A 23,738-nucleotide genomic window follows, 5' to 3' on the forward strand; every position below is an offset into this window, starting at 1 on the left:
TGGTCAATTGTACGGAATATGTACTGTACTGTGCAATCTACTAATACAAGTCTCAATCAATCATGCAAAAAAAAGCACTTTATATGTAGAAAGGTTTTGTTAAGAAACAATTCTGGGCCTTATCTTATTTAGTTTTTATTTTATATATGTTGACCACATTAACCCTGGCAATGGACCCTGTGTCTATATGTAGGTTATGCCATTGTTTACACATTTGGTAAATAAATAACCAAAAAATGTATATTTTGTTGTTTTCTTACTGTACCGAAAATGAACCGAACCGTGACCTCTAAACCGAGGTACGTACCGAACCAAAATGTTTGTGTACCGTTACACCCCTAATATGATGTATAACATGATGTATGATGTGTGACATATGATATATGACATATAATGTATAACATGACGCGTGACATATGATATATGACATATAATGTATAACATGACGTGTGATGTGTGACAAATGATATATGACATATAATGTATAACATGACGTGTGAAGTGCGACATATGACATATGATTTATAACATGACGCGTGACATGTGACATATGACAATGTATAACATGACGTGTGATGTGTGACATGACATGACATATGATGTATAACATGATGTGTGACATATGACATATCATGTATAACATGACGTGTGATGAGTGACCTATGACATATGATGTATAACCAATTATGTGTGACATATGACATACGACATATAATGTATAACTGTACACAGTCTTGGTAGATCACCTGCAATTGCATACCTTGTACACAATATTTAGTACTTGTTTTTTGGGATCCGAGCTTTTCTTCTTTGGCCCACCGACTGCGTCACAAAATCTTTGGCTAAAAGTAACAAAAACAACCCGCAACCTTGTTGGTCTGGAGGTTATGTTTGGCTCTGCAGCGTCATTTCCTTTCATTTAATCATATTTTTGTTCCTCTGATGAATCCGATATAAACAAGCAATGAAAAGCTAATCAAAAAACACTCGCTTTGAGTGCACCTTCTGTCGCTCATGACCGACAAGCTGACTTCTTCAAATCATCGCTTGCTTTATTTACGGTCGCCATGGCGACGCGGCCTAGTGTTGTTCACTTTTATACGCATCAAAGAAATACAAGTCTTCATGTTCATGTTTGAACCCATTCAAAACTGCAATATGCCGCGTGACCATGACTGAAGAAGTCAATAAAACACAATAAATGGGCAAAATGAGGACAAATAAAGGTTGTTTAGACATTATATTGTTAGTATAGTGCTTTGAAGTCCGTCACCAAGCCATGCTAAGTTAGCAATTAGCTTGATGGGCTTTTAAATGGACACGACGGCGATGCCAACAAAGCGAAATATAAAACATGCTGACTCATCGCTGTTTTACTGTCCAAAAGGCAATCAAGTTAATGTGCTGCCTTCTCGCTGCAGGTGTGTTTGCTGGAGTGCACAGGTCACATGACCTCCTCGCTCACCTGGGACCTTTGCAAGCTCGAAGGCACAGCGGGCGAGCTGGACGTGACGTCTCTGCACGCCGACTCTGACGGCCCGGCGCTATCTTCGCAGGAGGCGGACCAGGACGAGCGGCGCTTCGTTCGCTTTGACTCGTCGCTGCTGGAGTCCTCGCGGGAGGAAGAGGAGGAGGAGGAGGAGGAAGAGGAGGAGGGGGGTCAGGACGACGGGAACGTGGCGAGCGATCGCCAACGGAGCTCGGAGACCGTCAGCTTGTACAAACGCTTCGGTGGCTTCCAGAGAGGGCGCCACAATTACAGGAAGCTGATTGGATCCCCGGCGAGGCACCTACAGAAGCGCTACGGCGGCTTCATAGGCGTCCGCAAATCTGCCCGAAAATGGAACAGTCAGAAACGAGTGAACCAGCTGCTCAGGCAGTATCTTGGAATGAGGAGCAGTCGTAACTTCTCCCCCAGCGCACGCGCCTGGCGCCACAACAAACTGTGACCTTCAATACCTCCAATGTTCACGTGGCAACTGTGACCTCATCAACATGTACAGTATGACCTCATCATCATGTACAGTATGTCTTCATCAACACGTACAGTATGACCTCATCATCATGTACAGTACCACCTCATCAACACGTACATTACGTCTTCATCAACACGTACAATATCGTCATCAACACGTACATTACGTCTTAATCAATACGTACAATACGTCATCATCAACACGTACAATATGTCATCATCAACACGTACATTACGTCTTAATCAATACGTACATTACGTCTTAATCAATACGTACAATATGTTGTCATCAATACGTACAATATGTCGTCATCAACACGTACAATATGTCGTCATCAACACGTACATTACATCTTAATCAATACGTACATTACGTCTTAATCAATACGTACAATATGTTGTCATCAATACGTACAATATGTCGTCATCAACACGTACAATACGTCTTCATCAACACGTACAATATGTCGTCATCAACACGTACATTACGTCTTAATCAATACGTACAATATGTCGTCATCAACACGTACAATATGTCGTCATCAACACGTACATTACATCTTAATCAATACGTACATTACGTCTTAATCAATACGTACAATATGTTGTCATCAATACTTACAATATGTCGTCATCAACACGTACAATATGTCGTCATCAACACGTACATTACGTCTTCATCAATACGTACATTACGTCTTAATCAATACGTACAATATGTCGTCATCAACACGTACAATATGTTGTCATCAACACGTACATTACGTCTTAATCAATACGTACATTACGTCTTAATCAATACGTACAATATGTCGTCATCAATACTTACAATATGTCGTCATCAACACGTACAATATGTCGTCATCAACACGTACAATACGTCGTCATCAACACGTACATTACGTCTTCATCAACACGTACAATATGTCGTCATCAACACGTACACTACGTCTTAATCAATACGTACATTACGTCTTAATCAATACGTACAATATGTCGTCATCAACACGTACAATATGTCATCATCAACACGTACATTACGTCTTAATCAACACGTACAATACGTCGTCATCAACACGTACAATACGTCGTCATCAACACATACAATATGTCGTCATCAACACGTACAATATATCGTCATCAACACGTACATTACGTCTTAATCAATACGTACATTACGTCTTAATCAACACGTACAATATGTCGTCATCAACACGTACATTACGTCTTAATCAATACGTACATTACGTCTTAATCAACACGTACAATATGTCGTCATCAACACGTACAATATATTGTCATCAACACGTACATTACGTCTTAATCAATACGTACATTACGTCTTAATCAACACGTACAATACGTCGTCATCAACACATACAATATGTCGTCATCAACACGTACAATATGTCATCATCAACACGTACAATACGTCGTCATCAACACGTACATTACGTCTTAATCAACACGTACAATATGTCGTCATCAACACGTACATTACGTCTTAATCAACACGTACAATACATCATCATCAACACGTACAATACGTCGTCATCAACACGTACATTATGTCTTAATCAACACGTACATTACATCTTCATCAACACGTACAATATGTCGTCATCAACACGTACATTACGTCTTAATCAATACGTACAATATGTCGTCATCAACACGTACATTACGTCTTAATCAACACATACAATATGTCGTCATCAACACGTACATTACGTCGTCATCAACACGTACAATATGTCGCCATCAACACGTACAATACGTCATCATCAACACGTACAATCCGTCGTCATCAACACGTACATTATGTCTTAATCAACACGTACATTACATCTTCATCAACACGTACAATATGTCGTCATCAACACGTACATTACGGCTTCATCAACACGTACAATATGTCGTCATCAACACGTACAATATGTCGTCATCAACACGTACATTACGTCTTAATCAACACGTACAATATGTCGTCATCAACACGTACATTACGTCGTCATCAACACGTACAATATGTCGCCATCAACACGTACAATACGTCATCATCAACACGTACAATACGTCGTCATCAACACGTACATTACGTCTTAATCAACACGTACAATATGTCGTCATCAACACGTACATTACGTCTTAATCAATACGTACAATATGTCATCATCAACACGTACAATATGTCTTAATCAACACGTACAATATGTCGTCATCAACACGTACATTACGTCTTAATCAATACGTACAATACGCCATCATCAATACGTACATTACGTCTTAATCAACACCTACAATATGTCATCATCAACACGTACATTACGTCTTAATCAACACGTACAATACGTCGTCATCAACACGTACATTACGTCTTAATCAATACGTACAATATGTCGTCATCAACACGTACAATATGTCGTCATCAACACGTACATTACGTCTTAATCAATACGTACAATACGTCATCATCAATACGTACATTACGTCTTAATCAACACGTACAATATGTCGTCATCAACACGTACATTACGTCTTAATCAATACGTACAATACGTCGTCATCAACACGTACATTACGTCTTAATCAATACGTACAATACGTCGTCATCAACACGTACAATATGTCGTCATCAACACGTACATTACGTCTTCATCAACACGTACAGTACGTCTTCATCAACACATACATTACGTCTTAATCAACACGTACATTACGTCTTAATCAATACGTACAATACGTCGTCATCAACACGTACATTACGTCTTAAGCGACACGTACAATATGTCGTAAACACGTACATTATGTCTTCATCAACACGTACATTACGTCTTCATCAACACGTACATTACGTCTTAATCAACACGTACATTACGTCTTCATCAACACGTACATTACGTCTTCATCAACACGTACATTACGTCTTCATCAACACGTACATTACATCTTCATCAACACGTACAGTACGTCTTCATCAACACGTATAATACGTTTGCATCAGAACAACAATAAAATAATTAGACAAATGCAATTGATGACATTTTGTTTTACTGAAGACTTTGCACTTTCATCAATGTTTCTTTGCACCAAAAGAGTACAACACGCTAATGTCAACCACCTGGTCATGTCGACAACACGCTCATGTCCACAGCACAATTATGTCCACAGCAAAATCAGGTTGACAACACAATTACGTCGCCAACACAATTACGTCGCTAACGCGCTAACGTGGACAGCACAATTATTTGGACAACTCGCTCATGTCGACAACACACTCATGTCGACAACCCCCTGATGTCGACAACACGCTCATGTCGACAACACGCTCATGTCGACAACACGGTCATGTCGACAACACTCTCATGTCGACAACACACTCATGTTGACAACACACTCACGTCGACAACATGCTCACGTTGCCAACACGCTCACGTCGCCAACACCCTCACATTGACAGCACAATTATGTCAACAGCACAAATATGTCGACAGCACAATTATATTAACAACATACTCATGTCGGCAACATACTCAAGTCGACAACACACTCATGTGAACAGCACAATTATGTCGACAAAACAATTATGTCGAAAACACACATGTCGACAACATACTCATGTCGACAACACAATTACGTCGCCAACACTATTACGTCACCAACACGCTCACGTCGCCAACACGCTCACAACGCCAACGCGCACACACCAACTCACAATTATTTGGACAACTTGCCCATGTCGATAACACGCTCATGTCGACAGCACAATTATGTCGACAACACACTCATGTCGACAACACACATGTCACCAACACACTCATGTTGACAAAACAATTACGTCGCCAACACACTCATGTCAACAGCACAATTATTTGGACAACTCGCTCATGTCAACAACACATTCATGTTGACAACTCGCTCTTGTCGACAACACACTCATGTCGACAGCATAGTTATGTCGACAGCACACTCATGTCAAGACAATTACGTTGCCAACACGCTCATGTAGACAGCATAATTACTGTATACAACACAATTATGTCGACAACACACTCATGTCGCCAACACAATTACGTCGCCAACACGCTCACGTCGACAGCACAATTATGTCGACAACACACTCATGTCGACATCACAATTATGTCGACAACACACTCATGTCGACAACACGATTACGTCGCCAACACACTCATGTCGACAACACAATTACATCGCCAACATGCTCATGTCGACAGCATAATTTGGACAACTGGCTCATGTCGACAACATACTCATGTCGACAAAACAAATATGTTGACAACACGCTTAACTCATAAACTTTATTTTTTTTGCAAATAATCATTAACTTTAGAATTTAAAGCCAGCAACACGTGACAAAGAAGTTGGGAAAGGTGGCAATAAATACTGATAAAGTTGAGGAATGCTCATCAAACACTTACTTGGAACATCCCACAGGTGAACAGGCAAATTGGGAACAGGTGGGTGCCATGATTGGGTATAAAAGTAGATTCCATGAAATGCTCAGTCATTCACAAACAAGGATGGGGCGAGGGTCACCACTTTGTCAACAAATGTTGAACAGTTTAAGAAAAACCTTTCTCAACCAGCTATTGCAAGGAATTTAGGGATTTCACCATCTACGCTCCGTAATATCATCAAAGGGTTCAGAGAATCTGAGAAATCACTGCACATAAGCAGCTAAGCCTGTGACCTTCGATCCCTCAGGCTGTACTGCATCAACAAGCGACATCAGTGTGTAAAGGATATCACCACATGGGCTCAGGAACACTTCAGAAACCCACTGTCAGTAACTACAGTTGGTGGCTACATCTGTAAGTGCAAGTTAAAACTCTCCTATGCAAGGCGAAACCGTTTATCAACAACACCCAGAAACGCCGTCGGCTTCGCTGGGCCTGAGCTCATCTAAGATGGACTGATACAAAGTGGAAAAGTGTTCTGTGGTCTGACGAGTTCACATTTCAAATTGTTTTTGGAAACTGTGGACGTCGTGTCCTCCGGACCAAAGAGGAAAAGAACCATCCGGATTGTTATAGGCGCAAAGTTGAAAAGCCAGCATGTGTGATGGTATGGGGGTGTATTAGTGCCCAAGACATGGGTAACTTACACATCTGTGAAGGCGCCATTAATGCTGAAAGGTACATACAGGTTTTGGAGCAACATATGTTGCCATCCAAGCAACAATACCATGGACGCCCCTGCTTATTTCAGCAAGACAATGCCAAGCCACGTGTTACATCAACGTGGCTTCATAGTAAAAGAGTGCGAGTACTAGACTGGCCTGCCTGTAGTCCAGACCTGTCTCCCATTGAAAATGTGTGGCGCATTATGAAGCCTAAAATACCACAACGGAGACCCCCGGACTGTTGAACAACTTAAGCTGTACATCAAGCAAGAATGGGAAAGAATTCCACCTGAGAAGCTTCAAAAATGTGTCTCCTCAGTTCCCAAACGTTTACTGAGTGTTGTTAAAAGGAAAGGCCATGTAACACAGTGGTGAACATGCCCTTTCCCAACTACTTTGGCACGTGTTGCAGCCATGAAATTCTAATTTAATTATTATTTGCAAAAAAAAAAAAAGTTGTTGTCTTTGTCTGTGCATTCAATTGAATATGGGTTGAAAAGGATTTGCAAATCATTGTATTTCGTTTATATTTACATCTAACACAATTTCCCAACTCATATGGAAACGGGGTTTATACTGCGCGTATTACCAGTGCCTATATAGAGTGTGTGGAGCCTACTTTAAGGACGGTTCACTCACCCACCCTTGGCATACAGTTTGTGTCCAGTGTGGTCCAGTTGGCGATGCTCCAATGTCCTCCAATGTGGTCCAAACACCTTCCAAAACGGCCAAAGTCCAGCCCGACGTAGCAGCTTCACGCAGCCACTCGATGGTGTTGGGAAAAAGTCACTTAGCCTGTTAGCTGATTGGCTGATTGGCATGTTGGAGTGACAGCCGGTTAGCTCCCGCTAGTTAGCACAGTCTACTTGCAACTCAGCGTCTACCAGGCCGTCTTTCCTCCTTTACAAACGTGTCCCTCCTCACAAAAAGTCCTTGTCAAAGAAATTATTTCGTTCCTTCTTTCCCAATCACACACCTTTTGACCTCCAAGTAAGGACGCAGTTGACGTCGCCTCTGACTGACCGGTAAGATTGCCGCTCACAGAAGATGCGTTCAGGGGCGGTGGTAAAAAAAAGTAGTTTGTGATACACAATTTTAAAGGCCTATTTGAACATTAACAAGACACATTTAACACTTCAGTTTTACTCCACTATTACTTTATGGAAAGCCAGAATATTTCACAAGCTGTACGTTTGATGATAGAGTGAATACGTGGTGGATAGTAGGCTACTACAGTACTACTACCACGCCTTGTATGAAGACAATGTTGGACATAGAAACAGAGTATTCAAATACCTGATTGTGTCGAGAACACACTTATGCCCACAATTTCATTATGTCGACAACACGCTTAGGTTGACAACTTGTTTGTTGACAACACGCTCCGGTTGACAACTTGTTTATATTTACAACTTGCTCATGTCGACAACACGCTTAGGTTGACAACTTGTTTATGTTGACAACTTGTTTATGTTGACAACTTGCTCATGTCGACAACACGCTTAGGTTGACAACTTGTTTATGTTGACAACACGCTGCGGTTGACAACTTGTTTATGTTGACAACTTGCTCATGTCGACAACACGCTTAGGTTGACAACTTGTTTATGTTGACAACTTGCTCATGTCGACAACACGCTTCGGTTGACAACTTGTTTATGTTGACAACTTGCTCATGTTGACAACACGCTCCGGTTGACAACTTGTTTATGTTGACAACCTGCTCATGTCGACAACACGCTTAGGTTGACAACTTGTTTATGTTGACAACTTGCTCATGTCGACAACACGCTTAGGTTGACAACTTGTTCATGTTGACAACACGCTCCGGTTGACAACTCGCTCATGTCGACAACACGCTTAGGTTGACAACTTGTTTATATTGACAACTTGCTCATGTCGACAACACACTTAGGTTGACAACTTGTTTATGTTGACAACACGCTCCGGTTGACAACTTGTTTATGTTGACAACTTGCTCATGTCGACAACACACGTAGGTTGACAACTTGTTTATGTTGACAACACGCTCCGGTTGACAACTTGTTTATGTTGACAACTTGCTCATGTCGACAACACGCTTAGGATGACAACTTGTTTATGTTGACAACTTGCTCATGTCGACAACACGCTTCGGTTGACAACTTGCTCATGTCGACAACACGCTGCGGTTGACAACTTGTTTATGTTGACAACTTGTTTATGTTGACAACACGCTCCGGTTGACAACTTGTTTATGTTGACAACTTGCTCATGTCGACAACACGCTTCGGTTGACAACTTGTTTATGTTGACAACTTGCTCATGTTGACAACACGCTCCGGTTGACAACTTGTTTATGTTGACAACCTGCTCATGTCGACAACACGCTTAGGTTGACAACTTGTTTATGTTGACAACTTGCTCATATCGACAACACGCTTAGGTTGACAACTTGTTCATGTTGACAACACGCTCCGGTTGACAACTTGTTTATGTTGACAACACGCTCCGGTTGACAACTTGTTTATGTTGACAACTTGCTCATGTCGACGCGTAGGTTGACAACTTGTTTATGTTGACAACACGCGTATGTTGACAACTTGTTTATGTTGACAACTTGCTCATGTTGACAACACGCTTTGGATGACAACTTGTTTATGTTGACAACTTTCTAATGTTGACAACACGCTTCGGTTGACAACTTGTTTATGTTGACAACTTGCTCATGTCGTCAACACGCTCCGGTTGACAACTTGTTTATGTTGACAACTTGCTCATGTCGACAACACGCTTAGGTTGACAACTTGTTTATGTTGACAACATGCTGCGGTTGACAACTTGTTTATGTTGACAACTTGCTCATGTCGACAACACGCTTAGGTTGACAACTTGTTTATGTTGACAACTTGCTCATGTCGACAACACGCTTCGGTTGACAACTTGTTTATGTTGACAACTTGCTCATGTTGACAACACGCTCCGGTTGACAACTTGTTTATGTTGACAACCTGCTCATGTCGACAACACGCTTAGGTTGACAACTTGTTTATGTTGACAACTTGCTCATGTCGACAACACGCTTCGGTTGACAACTTACTCATGTCGACAACTTGCCTATGTTGAGAAATTGCTCATGTTGACAACTTGTTTATGCTGACAACACGCTTATGTTGACAACTCACTTATGTTGAAAACACGCTCATGTCGACAACACATTTATTTTGACAACATGCTTATGTTGACAACTCACTTATGTAAGGAATTTTCTTATGTCAGGACCTCGCTTATGTTGACAAAATGCTCATGTCGACAAACACTGTTAACAACGTTGACAATCTATATCAACAACACGCTAATGTTGACAACACGCTTGCGCCGACAACCTGATTGTGTCGAGAACACACTTTTACCAACAATTTAATTATGTCGACAATACGCTAAAGTTGACAACTTGATTATTTTGACAACTAAGTGGGCAATTCGCCTATATTGAAAACATACTTATATTGACAACTTCATTATGTTGACAACACCCTTATGTTGACAACTCACTTATGTCGCGAACACGCTTATGTCGACAACCTGTTCATGTTGCAACACGCTTATGTCAACAACTGGCTTATGTTGACAACACGCTTATGTTGACAACTTGCATATGTTGACATGTTTATATTGCCAACTCTATGTTGAGAACTTGGTTATGTTAAGACCTCGCTTATGTTGACAAAACGCATGTGTCGACAATCAATAATGTTAACAACATTGACAATCTATTTCAACAACACGTTGATGTTGACAACATGCTTACGCCGACAATTCGCCTATGTTGAGAACATGCTTATGTGCACAACACGCTCTTGTCGACAACGCAATTATGTTGACAGCTTGCTTATGTTGATAACATGCTCATGTTGACAACTCACTTATGTTGACAACACACTTATGTTGACAACTCACATATGTTGAAAACAAGCTAATGTTGACAACTTGCTTATGTTAACAACACGCTGATGTCGACAACACAATTATGGTAAAAACAGGCGTATGTTGACAACTCGCTAATGTTGAGAACACATTTATTTTAAGAACTCGCTTATGTTGACAATCGACTTATATCAACAACACGCCAATGTTGACAACACGCTTATGCCGACATCCTGATTGTGTCGAGAACGGCTAAATTGATTATGGCAACAACTTGCTTCCGCCGACAACACGCTTGTAGCGACACAAGCAAGTAGTCGACAACCTGCTTATTTGAACAACATGTTTATTTCAAAACCAGATTATGTCGACAACCTGGCTATGTAGATGACACACATGTGTTGACAACCTGTTTGTGTCGACAAATTGTATATGCCGATAACACGTTTTTGTGGAAAACCTGTTTATATCGACAACTTTAAGATGATATTGACAACCAGCTTATGTCAATAACACGATCATGTTGACAACCTGTTTATGTCGACAACTTGACTATGGCGATAACACGCTTATGTGGACAACCAGCTTATGTCGACAACTTGACTATGTCGATAACACGCTCATGTTGACAACCTGACTATGTCAGTAACACACTTATGTTGACAGCCAGCTAATTTTGACAACTTGACTATGACAATAACACGTTTATGTTGACAGCCTGTTTGTCAACTACTTGACTATGTCGATAACACGCGTATGTTGACAACACACAAAACAATGCAAATCATTTTATTGTCACTGTCACAAATAAAAGTCAGTATTTACTTTTTGGGTTTAATCAACAACTGCTTACGTCGACACAAACGTGTTCCACTGCATTATACGTTTGTAAAATCAGTTTAGCTAGGGTTAAAGTAGACAAGTGTGTGAACAAAATGAGGCGTTAATTGGCCCATTTTTTAAAATATTCGTTAATAGCGTCGCCATGGTAACACAAAATGTTCTCAACTAAAGGTTCCATTGTCGGCGCGAGCGAGACCTTTTCAATGGTATAACATATGTGGGGGGTTTTGGGCCTTAATTGCGGCAACATGTGAATGGGCGCTTGCATTGCAGCAGGCCCATAATAAATTATTGTCAAGGAATACAATTTATAATTTTCAAGGAATACAACATTTACATTATTTACATGGAAACAAATGACTGAATTATTTTCAAGGAATAAAATACTTATATTATTTTCAAGGAAAAAGAGTGATAACAAATTCACGAAAGTATTAATTGTCAACTTTAGGACATCGAGGGTCTTCAAAGGGCAGCCATTTTTATTTCGACGTATTATTGAAGCAAAATTAATATGTTTATAATATTATTTGTCCCTTTATAACACAAAACCAAAATGTTTAATTCCGTTAGCTTAGCATAGATGTGCTTTTTGCATCTGTAATGAGCAAAAGGAACAAGTGGGACCCCTGGTGGACAAACTGGAAACAACAACATGAATGAGTGGGACCCCTGGTGGACAAAGTGGAAACAACTACAACATGAATGAGTGGGACCCCTGGTGGACAAAGTGGAAACAACAACAACATGAAGGAGTGGGACTCCTGGTGGACAAAGTGGAAACAACAACAACATGACTGAGTGGGACTCCTGGTGGACAAAGTGGAAACAACAACAACAACATGAATGAGTGGGACCCCTGGTGGACAAAGTGGAAACAACAACAACAACATGAATGAGTGGGACCCGTGGTGGACAAAGTGGAAACAACAACAACATGAATGAGTGGGACTCCTGGTGGACAAAGTGGAAACAACAACAACATGAATGAGTGGGACCCCTGGTGGACAAAGTGGAAACAACAACAACATGAATGAGTGGGACCCCTGGTGGACAAAGTGGAAACAACAACAACATGAATGAGTGGGACCCCTGGTGGACAAAGTGGAAACAACAACATGAATGAGTGGGACCCCTGGTGGACAAAGTGGAAACAACAACAACATGAATGAGTGGGACCCCTGGTGGACAAAGTGGAAACAACAACAACATGAATGAGTGGGACCCCTGGTGGACAAAGTGGAAACAAAAACAACATGAATGAGTGGGACCCCTTGTGGACAAAGTGGAAACAACAACAACATGAATGAGTGGGACCCCTTGTGGACAAAGTGGAAACAACAACAACATGAATGAGTGGGACCCCTGGTGGACAAAGTGGAAACAACAACAACATGAATGAGTGGGACCCCTGGTGGACAAAGTGGAAACAACAACATGAATGAGTGGGACCCCTGGTGGACAAAGTGGAAACAACAACAACATGAATGAGTGGGACCCATGGTGGACAAAGTGGAAACAACAACAACATGAATGAGTGGGACCCCTGGTGGACAAAAGCAGACTCAGCAGGTCACATGACGTGTCGGGCTATCGAGGGAATAAAAATATGAAAGATGCAAATTAACAAATTACATTTTACCCACACATATTCCTAGCCCCTCCCTGCTCTGTCACTGATAAGAATATCATGAGAAATGTATTGTAATCATTGTTATTGTGGCTTGTGCTGGGCTACTTAAATATGCATCATATGCAAATTGACGTTTTGTACTTGCACTAAAAAATATGTTATATGTTAATAAATATCATTATTACCAATTCATTTTAGTAGACAACTTGTTTACATTCAGGTTTCATTGAAAAAGTATCAAAATGGTTTTGCATGAATAAAAAAGTGCAAAAGAACTTTCGACCAATCAGAGAGAGTAAATGATTGGTTAAAAGCACATCACGTGACTCCCGGGCGCCATGTTTAGGACTGAAAGCGAGTTGTCCGCACTCTCGCTCTCTCTCTCCACGACTATGCTTAGTGCAACAATACTCCCCTCTGGTGGCCGACACAGGAAGTGCACAGAAAAGCTGTGCATGAGAAGCTATGTTTACGGTAAAAGAAATACAAAAACTAGAACAACACATTTCAATGACCAAGAAACAAAACAAAGGAAAACTGGAGCGAGAAATATCCATATAAAATATCCTAAGTTTACATGAATCGATCAAAGGAAATTCTCTAAATAAAATACCCATAAATAAAACACAATCTTAATTTCAATCCTGCAAACACCATTTAGCACAGGGGTGTCCAAAAGGAAAGATGCGGGGGCCAATTTGACACATTTTGTATTTTACAGACACACAAAGCTACACAATGTGGGGCAATATTTATTGAACTGTGTGAAGGAAACATCACATGTTGTCTTGTGTTGTAGTTACCACAACAAAGACATATATGATTCTCCAACTCTAGTGGTACGTGGGCTCCATCTAGTGGTACGTCAAAGAATCACTCGATGAAACAGGGATTTTTTTTTTTTTTGAAGAAAGGCAAAACATATTCATTTGAACATTATAATGAACAAACACATACTCAAATGCATTTATTATTTCACACATTTTATTTGGAAGACAACAATCAATAACTGCCCATATTTAGCACTTTAAACAATTAATAGACATATATTGGATCAATATATAATATTTGTTGTAAGATTTATTTATTCATTCATTTGATAGGGAAATTATAATACAGGTACTGAGAAAACAGACACTTTTTGTTTGGCCCCCCACCCCCCCAAAAAATACAAAAAATAATACAATTTAAATAAATAATAACACCAACTTTTAGGGATAAAATGACATTTGCAGCATTAATAGCTCGTAGAAGGATTTTATTGGAGTGGAAACCACAGTTTGCCCCTTAGGCTTCCCTATGGCCTAAGGACCTCGTGTTTTTCTTAAATTTAGAGAACATTATATATATATATATAATCTGAGGGGTACAGCAAAGCAATTTGACCTGACCTGGGGCTGCATAATTAGTTGCATAGCTAAATTAAAGACACTATAGCAGGCCTGGGCAATTATTTGACTCGAGGGGCCAGATTTAGATAAAAAAGTGTGTCTGGGGGCCGGTATATCTATTTTAAGGAACACTAATACAAAACCTCACAATAATGATTGAAAGCTAAAAACGTTATGACAGAGCGCCTTAAAAAACGGAATGGAATTTGACTTTTTTTTTTACTGAATGAGACACCCAGAATGTACATGAAAATAAAGAATGTGGGATTTACAATATTAACTATGAAGGATAAAACACTGAATATTGACAACATATTTTACAATCAACCGGAACACAACCAAAATGCAACAAACAGTGAAATATGAACGCGAAGGGTTCTGAGATATCTCATAGTGACCAAAGTAACTAATTGGATGACCATAGTAACTAATTAGATGACCATAGTAACGAATTAGATGACCACAGTAACTAGTATATGATGCAGATTCCAAGCATTGAAAGACTTAGTATAGTTGAAGATTACGGTCATTAGAAAACATCACTGAACATCATAATGGCAGCTACACTTTACATCTTAAACATCCAAAACAATTATTTATGAATGTCCGGCGGGCCAGATTGAAAAGCTCAATGTGGCCCCCGGGCCTTAATTTACCCAGGTCTGCACTATAGGATGGATGTGACACTCACTGTTGACAATGAACCTTTCTACTTTACCTCAACTCTTTGTTGTTGTTGTTTTTATTCAGTGACACTTCTGTGTATGTTTGCGAATTTTATTTTTGTTGTTACTTTTCCCCCCCTTTTAGTCAGTTTGTGTGATTCCCGATCTGCTTGTGGTGAAGAGGAAGGCAGTACATTGATACCCACTGGGACTGAAATATACATATAATATTAATTTGTACTTATTCTCAGTTTGTTGATTTTTACAAATATTGATGATATTGTCATATTTTCTTTCAATGATTGACCGCTTTTCTCAATTAGTGTGTGATTTAGTCGTTGCCGTTACATTTTTGTAAATTATTTAGGGTTTTCTGTTTGGCCTGATATAATTTCTTGTTATTATAACCATAACCAACAACAAAAAAAGATGGTAACACTTTATTATGGGGAACATATACTAAGTAACAAAGACTTACCGTATTTTTCGGACTATAAGTCGCAGTTTTTTTCATAGTTTGGCCGGGGGTGCGACTTATACTCAGCAGGGCCGGCCCGTGGCATAGGCCGTATAGGCAAATGCTAAGGGCGCCGTCCATCAGGGGGCGCCACGCCAGTGCCACAAATGTTGGAGAAAAAAAATTAAAATAAATAAAAGTTGGTACTATTATTTCTAAATACAAAAAATAATCCCACGTTATTTAAAATGCAAAGTAAAGCCTATTTAATGGAAATATTATTTGTTACAACATTACGGTGCGCCCCCTCCCTTCCCGTATCATGACTCTTTTTGGACTCACCACGTCAAAAAATCAACACAAGATGTCAAAACGGCCAAAACTGTCAGGTACCCAGGGAAGAAAAAAGAGAAAAGAAGAGGACAAACGAGAAAAAGACAGAGGTAGCAGGTAGGTAACGTTAGCCTACATTAAATTATTTGTCTGTTACAGAATGTGATAGTAACCTGGCTTTTTAGCATTAAGCTAATGCTACATGATTCGGCAATTGCTAATCAATAAATAGCTAGTTCTGTTTTAATGTCGGGTTAATATTGTGGAGGGGGCTAAATTGTTATGGAAAATAATAATGTAACGTTAGGTAATTACAGTACTCCCACCTTACATTCCTCAGGTACATTTGTATTAGGTCTTTTAAGCAGGTGTTTTTTGTTGACATTGTTATTGCCTTCTGGTTAGCTAATGTTTGCCCTGCAGGTAATAGTCACTTTTCCACCCCTTTATATATTAGATATAGTTGTAAGCCTAGTTGTTAAAGTGCACATCATTAATGTTAATTAAGCAATATCACATGAGAGGGAATGCTGTTTTTTAATTTGAGCACTGCTGTGATTCGGTTAAAGATAATCATGACATAACATTCTCATATGATATGTTAATTTGCTTTCTTTAAGTAAAAAAAAAAGGTCAAAGACAAAGCTGTTCGGTTTCTTGTGAGTATATACACTTCACTGCCGATGTGGGGGGGCGCCACCTAAAATCTTGCCTAGGGCGCCAGATTGGTTAGGGCCAGGCCTGATACTCAGGAGCGACTTATGTGTGGAATTATTAACACATTACCGTAAAATATCAAGTAATATTATTTAGCTCATTCACGTAAGAGACTAGACGTGTAAGATTTCATGGGATTTAGCGATTAGGAGTGACAGATTGTTTGGTAAACGTATAGCATGTTCTATATGTTATAGTTATTTGAATGACTCTTACCATAATATGTTACGTTAACATACCAGGCACGTTCTCAGTTGGTTATTTATGCCTCATATAACGTACACTTATTCAGCCTGTTGTTCGCTATTCTTTATTTATTTTAAATTGCCTTTCAAATGTCTATTCTTGGTGTTGGCTTTTATCAAATAAATGTCCCCAAAAAATGCGACTTATACTCCAGTGCGACTTATATATGTTTTTTTCCTTCTTTATTATGCATTTTCGGCCGGTGCGACTTATACTCCGAAAAATACGGTAATTTAGAGTTATTTGGACACTAGGGGAACATATAAGGGTTAGGGGTTAGGGTTAGGGTTACTAATAAGCAATAATTCTGAGGTTATTGAGGGAAGACTCTTAGTTAATGGCTTACTGGTTGTATAATAAGGCATTAATATATATAATATAATAATATATATAATATATAATATATATATAATATATAATATATAATATATAATATATATAATAATATATATATATAATATAATATAATATATATATATATATTAAATATATATTATATATATATATATATATATATATATATATATATATATATATATATATATATATATATATATATAAAATATATATAATATATATATATAATATATATAATATATATAATATATAATATATAATATATATATATATATATATATATAATATATAATAATATATAATATAATATAATAAGGCAGAATAAGGCATTAATAAGTACTTACCAATGACTAATTAAGAGCCAATATGTTACTAATTTGCATGTTAATAAGCAACTAATTCATGGTGAATATGTTTTCCCCATACTAAAGTGTTACCAAAAAGACATATCACAAAATTGTTTAAAGATGTTGAAAATAATTCATGCAAAAAGTATCAGTGTCAGTATCTGCAATGCCTGATATCATGACTGCTTATGTTAGAAAATGAGCAGTATCACATGATACCGTGAATTCTTATTATTGGCGCAGTTGGGAGAGTGGCCTGAGGGTTCCTGGTTCGATCCCCACCTACTACCAACGTTGTCACGTCCGTTGACAATGTTTAGTGAAGTGAATTATATTTATATAGCGCTATTCTCTAGTGACTCAAAGTGCTTTTACGTAGTGAAACCCAATGTCTAAGTTACATTTAAACCAGTGCGGGTGGCACTGAGAGCAGGTGGGTAAAGTGTCTTGCCCAAGGACACAACGGATGGAGTTTAGGATGGCGGAAGTGGGGATCGAACCTGGAACCCTCAAGTTGCTGGCACGGCCACTTTACCAACCGAGCTATACCGCCCCCTGCATTAGCTCCCGCCATCAGTGTGGGAATGTGTGTGTGAATGGGTGAATGTGGAAATAGTGTCAAAGCGCACTGCAAAAACTGCAATCTAAGTAAGATGAAATATCTCAAATAAGGGTGATATTTGCTTATTTTCTGTCAGATAAGATAATTCTTCTCACTAAGCAGATTTTATGTTGGAGTGTTTTACTTGTTTTAAGGGTTTTGGTCCTAAGTGATCTCAGTAAGATATTACAGCTTGTTGCTGAGATGTTATGACCTATATTGAGTAAAACATGCTTGAAACTAGAATATCAAGTGTTGCAAAGCTGTGTCATCAACACTCACAAGTATAAAAACTGCTTTTTTAAAGTAATCATTTCTTATTTCAAGCATGAAAAAAAAAAAAATCATGACTTTGACACAATTGTGTCTTATAATTAAAACAGATGACAACCAAATGGACTTTGCGGTTTTATTTTCAATGAAACAATAGAAAACACGCACTCGTATAGTAGTACAGTTGGCACAGTACAGTAAACTGACAGTTAATATTTAAACATGTAACATTTCTAACAATTTTGAACAGAAATAGTTCATGCACATTCCGATAAATTCTTCAAAATTACAATGAAAAACATTTTGGCCGGGGGCCGGGCTGTATATATGCGCACTAATTGACCAAAAGAGCACGCACTTGGCGCGATGATGTCATGTTCTCCATGTAAAAATGCATTTTTAGTAGAGATGTCCGATAAATGCTTTAAAATGTAATATCGGAAATGATCGGTATCGTTTTTTTAATTATCGGTATCGTTTTTTTATTTTATTTTTTTAATTTATTAAATCAACATAAAAAACACAAGATACACTTACAATTAGTGCACCAACCCAAAAAACCTCCCTCCCCCATTCACACTCATTCACACAAAAGGGTTGTTTCTTTCTGTTACTAATATTCTGGTTCCTACATTATATATCAATATATATCAATACAGTCTGCAAGGGATACAGTCCGTAAGCACACATGATTGTGCGTGCTGCTGGTCCACTAATAGTACTAACCTTTAACAGTTAATTTGACTCATTTTCATTAATTACTAGTTTCTATGTAACTGTTTTTATATTGTTTTACTTTCTTTTTTATTCAAGAAAATGTTTTTAATTAATTTATCTTATTTTATTTTATTAATATTTTAAAAAAGGACCTTATCTTCACCATACATGGTTGTCCAAATTAGGCATAATAATGTTTTAATTCCACGACTGTATATATCGGTATTGGTTGATATCGCTATCGGTAATTAAAGAGTTGGACAATATCGGAATATCGGATATCGGCAAAAAGCCATTATCGGACATCCCTAATTTTTAGACGGCTAGTAGACCCCGCGAGTAACAAGCGGTTGCTTTGTTGCCTTTCCATTAAGAACAATAAATTAGTTTTTAGTATAAGTTTGCTGGTTTCAAGAAATGTAATGCCGAGCGCATATCATTATGTCAAGATAATGGCACTGGCATTTACTTCATTTAAGAATATTTTTCAACATATTGAGCAAAAAGGTCTCTTTTTTTTTCTTTCTACCAAGAAAAGGGCACTTGTTATTAGTGAGAATATACTTATTTTAAGGTATTTTTGGGTTCATTGAGGTTAGCTAATTTGACTTGTTTTGGAAAGTCTTGACAAGCCACATTTTTTTGTTCTATTGGCAGATAATTTTGCTTAGTTCAAGTAAAATACCCCTCATTTTTGTATTTTTTTTTCTTGTTTTTTAACACTGACTTTTTGCAGTACGCTTTGAGTACCTGGATTGGTCCCACACTGCGTAGGCACAATAAATCTATCACAAAACATGCTCTAACATGGAACCCGCAAGGCAAGAGGAAGAGAGGAAGGCCTAGAGCAGGGGTGTCCAAACTTTTTCCACTGAGGGCCGCACACGGAAAAATTTAAGCATGCGGGGGCCATTTTGATATTTTTCATTTTCAAACCTTAACAAAATATATGGATTTTTTTTTTTTTTTTTTTTTAACCTTTAGGGCTCCCGGGGACCATAAAGGGTCTCAGTCATTAAAATGTAAAAAATAAGACAAATTATTATTTTTTAAAATTTAACGCTTACAGTAAATCTCTATATCAACTTCAGGTTGATATAAAGTAAAAAAAAAAAAAAAAAAAATTATGCCTTTTCTGTCAAAGACAACTTTGTTATTTATAGTAAAACTGAAATATGCCGTATTTAGTAATTAGAGCCCTAAAAGATCAATAATGCAGGACACCATTGATTTTAATTCTTTAATATTTTTGAGTAATCCCAGTGAAATGTTAAATAAAATCCTACTAAATATATTATGGATCCAAAAGGTCCCCCACTCAAAGTGATACATTTTTATTAGTTTTTTTAAAAAAACTTTTAACACTTAAATTACGAGATCAACTTCAGATATATATGTCGATTTTACGTTTGAACTATTATTTTGTTTGTTTTATGCTCTTTTGTCAAATACAACTTTGATGTTTTTTTTATGGCAACCACACAATATATGCAATATGTCTATTCTTGGTGTTGGGTTTTATCAAATAAATGTCCCCAAAAATGCGACTTATACTCCAGTGCGACTTATATATGTTTTTTTCCTTCTTTATTATGCATTTTCGGCCGGTGCGACTTATACTCCGAAAAATACGGTAATTTAGAGTTATTTGGACACTAGGGGAACATATAAGGGTTAGGGGTTAGGGTTAGGGTTACTAATAAGCAATAATTCTGAGGTTATTGAGGGAAGACTCTTAGTTAATGGCTTACTGGTTGTATAATAAGGCCATGCAGAATAAGGCATTAATAAGTACTTACTAATGACTAATTAAGAGCCAATATGTTACTAATTTGCATGTTAATAAGCAACTAATTCATGGTGAATATGTTTTCCCCATACTAAAGTGTTACCAAAAAGACATATCACAAAATTGTTTAAAGATGTTGAAAATACTTCATGCAAAAAGTATCAGTGTCAGTAACACTCGGCAACCACACAATATATGCAATATTTTTTCCACATAAAACATTTTAAAGTGACATTTTTTAAGTAATAATTCATTGAAACAGAGATTTTTTTTTTTTTTTTTTTTTTTTGAGCAATGGCAAAAAAAATAAAAATAAACAAAGACAAAAGAAAAAAAAACCAGCCTGCATGGCAGCTTTGTGTCAACATTGTAACTTTTTCTCGTTAGATTTCACCTCATTCCACTTTTTTAAAATGTTTTTTTTAATTTTTGCAATACTATCAATTTTGCAATTTTTGCAGAATGTGTGGGGGGCCGCACTTTGGACACCTCTGGCCTAGAGCCACCTGGAGAAGAACCACAGAGCAGGAGATGAAGGCGCAAGGGCTGCCATGGCAACAACTGGAGCGGAGGGCACAAGACCGAAGGGGATGGAGGAGTTTCATCAATGGCCCAAGCATAACCCATTTAATATTGGGGTCCATATTGTCACACCATCATTGCCCAGTCCTACCAATCAACACATAAAACCTGTCAAACATGCCAAAGTACATTAAAGTAAAACAGCTAATATTACGTCAAATCAAAGTACAATCGGCACAATCCGATGATGACCAGAAGGTTCCCACATATTGTCACAGCAGACAACAGAGCAAGGAGAACATAGACTGAAACACAGGTCACGGAAGGCCGGCTGCTAAATGTCACAGATGCATTGTCAGATTCATAACAAGGATGCATGACGTTAAGATCATAGGTCCAGTTGACCATGGACTCTGCTCCCATTCTCCTCGATATCTGCAATAATCACGCACAATATTAGTGGAATGAACATTCACTTCATGCACGTCGGGACAAACAGGACTCTCACCTGCAGACGCCTCCTCAGGTGTGTGTGTCGCAGCCATCAAGCCATATTTATAATCACCGATCATAAGCATATTCCGCAAACAAAATCTCTCCTCCAATCAGATGGAATGTGAGTTGGGCCTCATTCTCGGGTATGATTTAGCATGTCATACTTCATAATACACAAGGTCCTTTCCTAAAGGTTGAATAACACAACTAGAAATTGAAGCTATTAAAGAGGCCCTGTTATGCAAAAGCAACTTTTCTCACCTCCTTCTTTGTCTCATTTTGTCCACCAAAAGTTTTATACTGTGCGTGAATGCACAAAGGTGAACTTTGTTGATGTTATCGACTTGTTGGAGTGCTAATCAGGCACATTTGGTCACTGCATGACTGCAAGCTAATCAGGGCTAACATGCTATTTAGGCTAGCTGTATGTACATATTGCATCATTATGCCTCATTTGTAGGTATATTTGAGCTCATTTAATTTCCTTGACTTTTATCTTCTTTGTATATAATTTAGTTTTGCATGTCTCATGACACATAATCTGTATGAAATATTGGCTGCTTTTTGTGTGCCATGTTGTTCCAGACCACAGCAAATGTGACCCACCCATTTTTGTGTTGATTTATTTATTTTATTTTGTCGTTTGAATTTATTTTTGGAGCTGTAATTCCACATTTATCAGTAGGGGGCAGTAGAGCGTACCTGTGACCGGAAGCTTCTTGTCATTCTGATGAGAGCGACCAGTCTGTAAACAACTTGTCAGGAAGTGTTGGTGACGAACCCCAAGATGCAGAGACGGCAGTCTTTGTGCAGGAAAACATGATTTAATGTCCGAAAATTAAGAAAATACACAAACCAGGAACCAGGAACAGGCCAACTGGAAACAGCTAACAGCTAACAGCTAACAGGATAACAAGAAACAAGGAGCTAGGAGACAGCAAACAGGAACAGCTTACCGCAAACAGCGACAACGACATCGACAAGTATTAATGACAATACTCCAGTACAGACTGGATGGCAAGGCAGGTTTAAATAGCAGCTGGCTGATTGACACCAGGTGTGGCCAGGTGCCAATCAGCCGCAGTTGCGGGGAAACAGCGCTCAGGGAGACAAGCAGGAAACAACCAAAATAAAAGCGCTGACAGGAAATGAAGACAAACACAGAGGAAAAACTAAAACAAAACCAAACTGTCAGGGACAAGCCTGACAAAGACAGCCTGACATTTCCTTTAACTTGGACACACACACTCTGGCCATTAAAAGCCAGTAATTTCCAGGAGTTATCTCACCTTCTGAGTAGCCTCTGATTTATTAATGGTTTCTAATGTT

At 38.4% G+C, this 23,738-nt stretch overlaps 1 protein-coding gene across 1 annotated transcript; it reads left to right on the top strand.

Annotated features, from left to right (window-relative positions):
- Positions 1-1,400: 1,400 nt before the first annotated feature.
- On the top strand, positions 1,401-2,098 carry pnocb (prepronociceptin b; the record flags this gene model as incomplete). The annotated part of the gene is made up of 1 exon (XM_062034527.1): positions 1,401-2,098. A coding segment is annotated over one exon (549 nt), but the record flags the coding sequence as incomplete, so codon positions are not given.
- Between the last annotated feature and the right edge of the window lie 21,640 nt (positions 2,099-23,738).

This window comes from Entelurus aequoreus, linkage group LG23, assembly GCF_033978785.1.
Source record: "Entelurus aequoreus isolate RoL-2023_Sb linkage group LG23, RoL_Eaeq_v1.1, whole genome shotgun sequence".
Taxonomy (NCBI): domain Eukaryota; kingdom Metazoa; phylum Chordata; class Actinopteri; order Syngnathiformes; family Syngnathidae; genus Entelurus; species Entelurus aequoreus.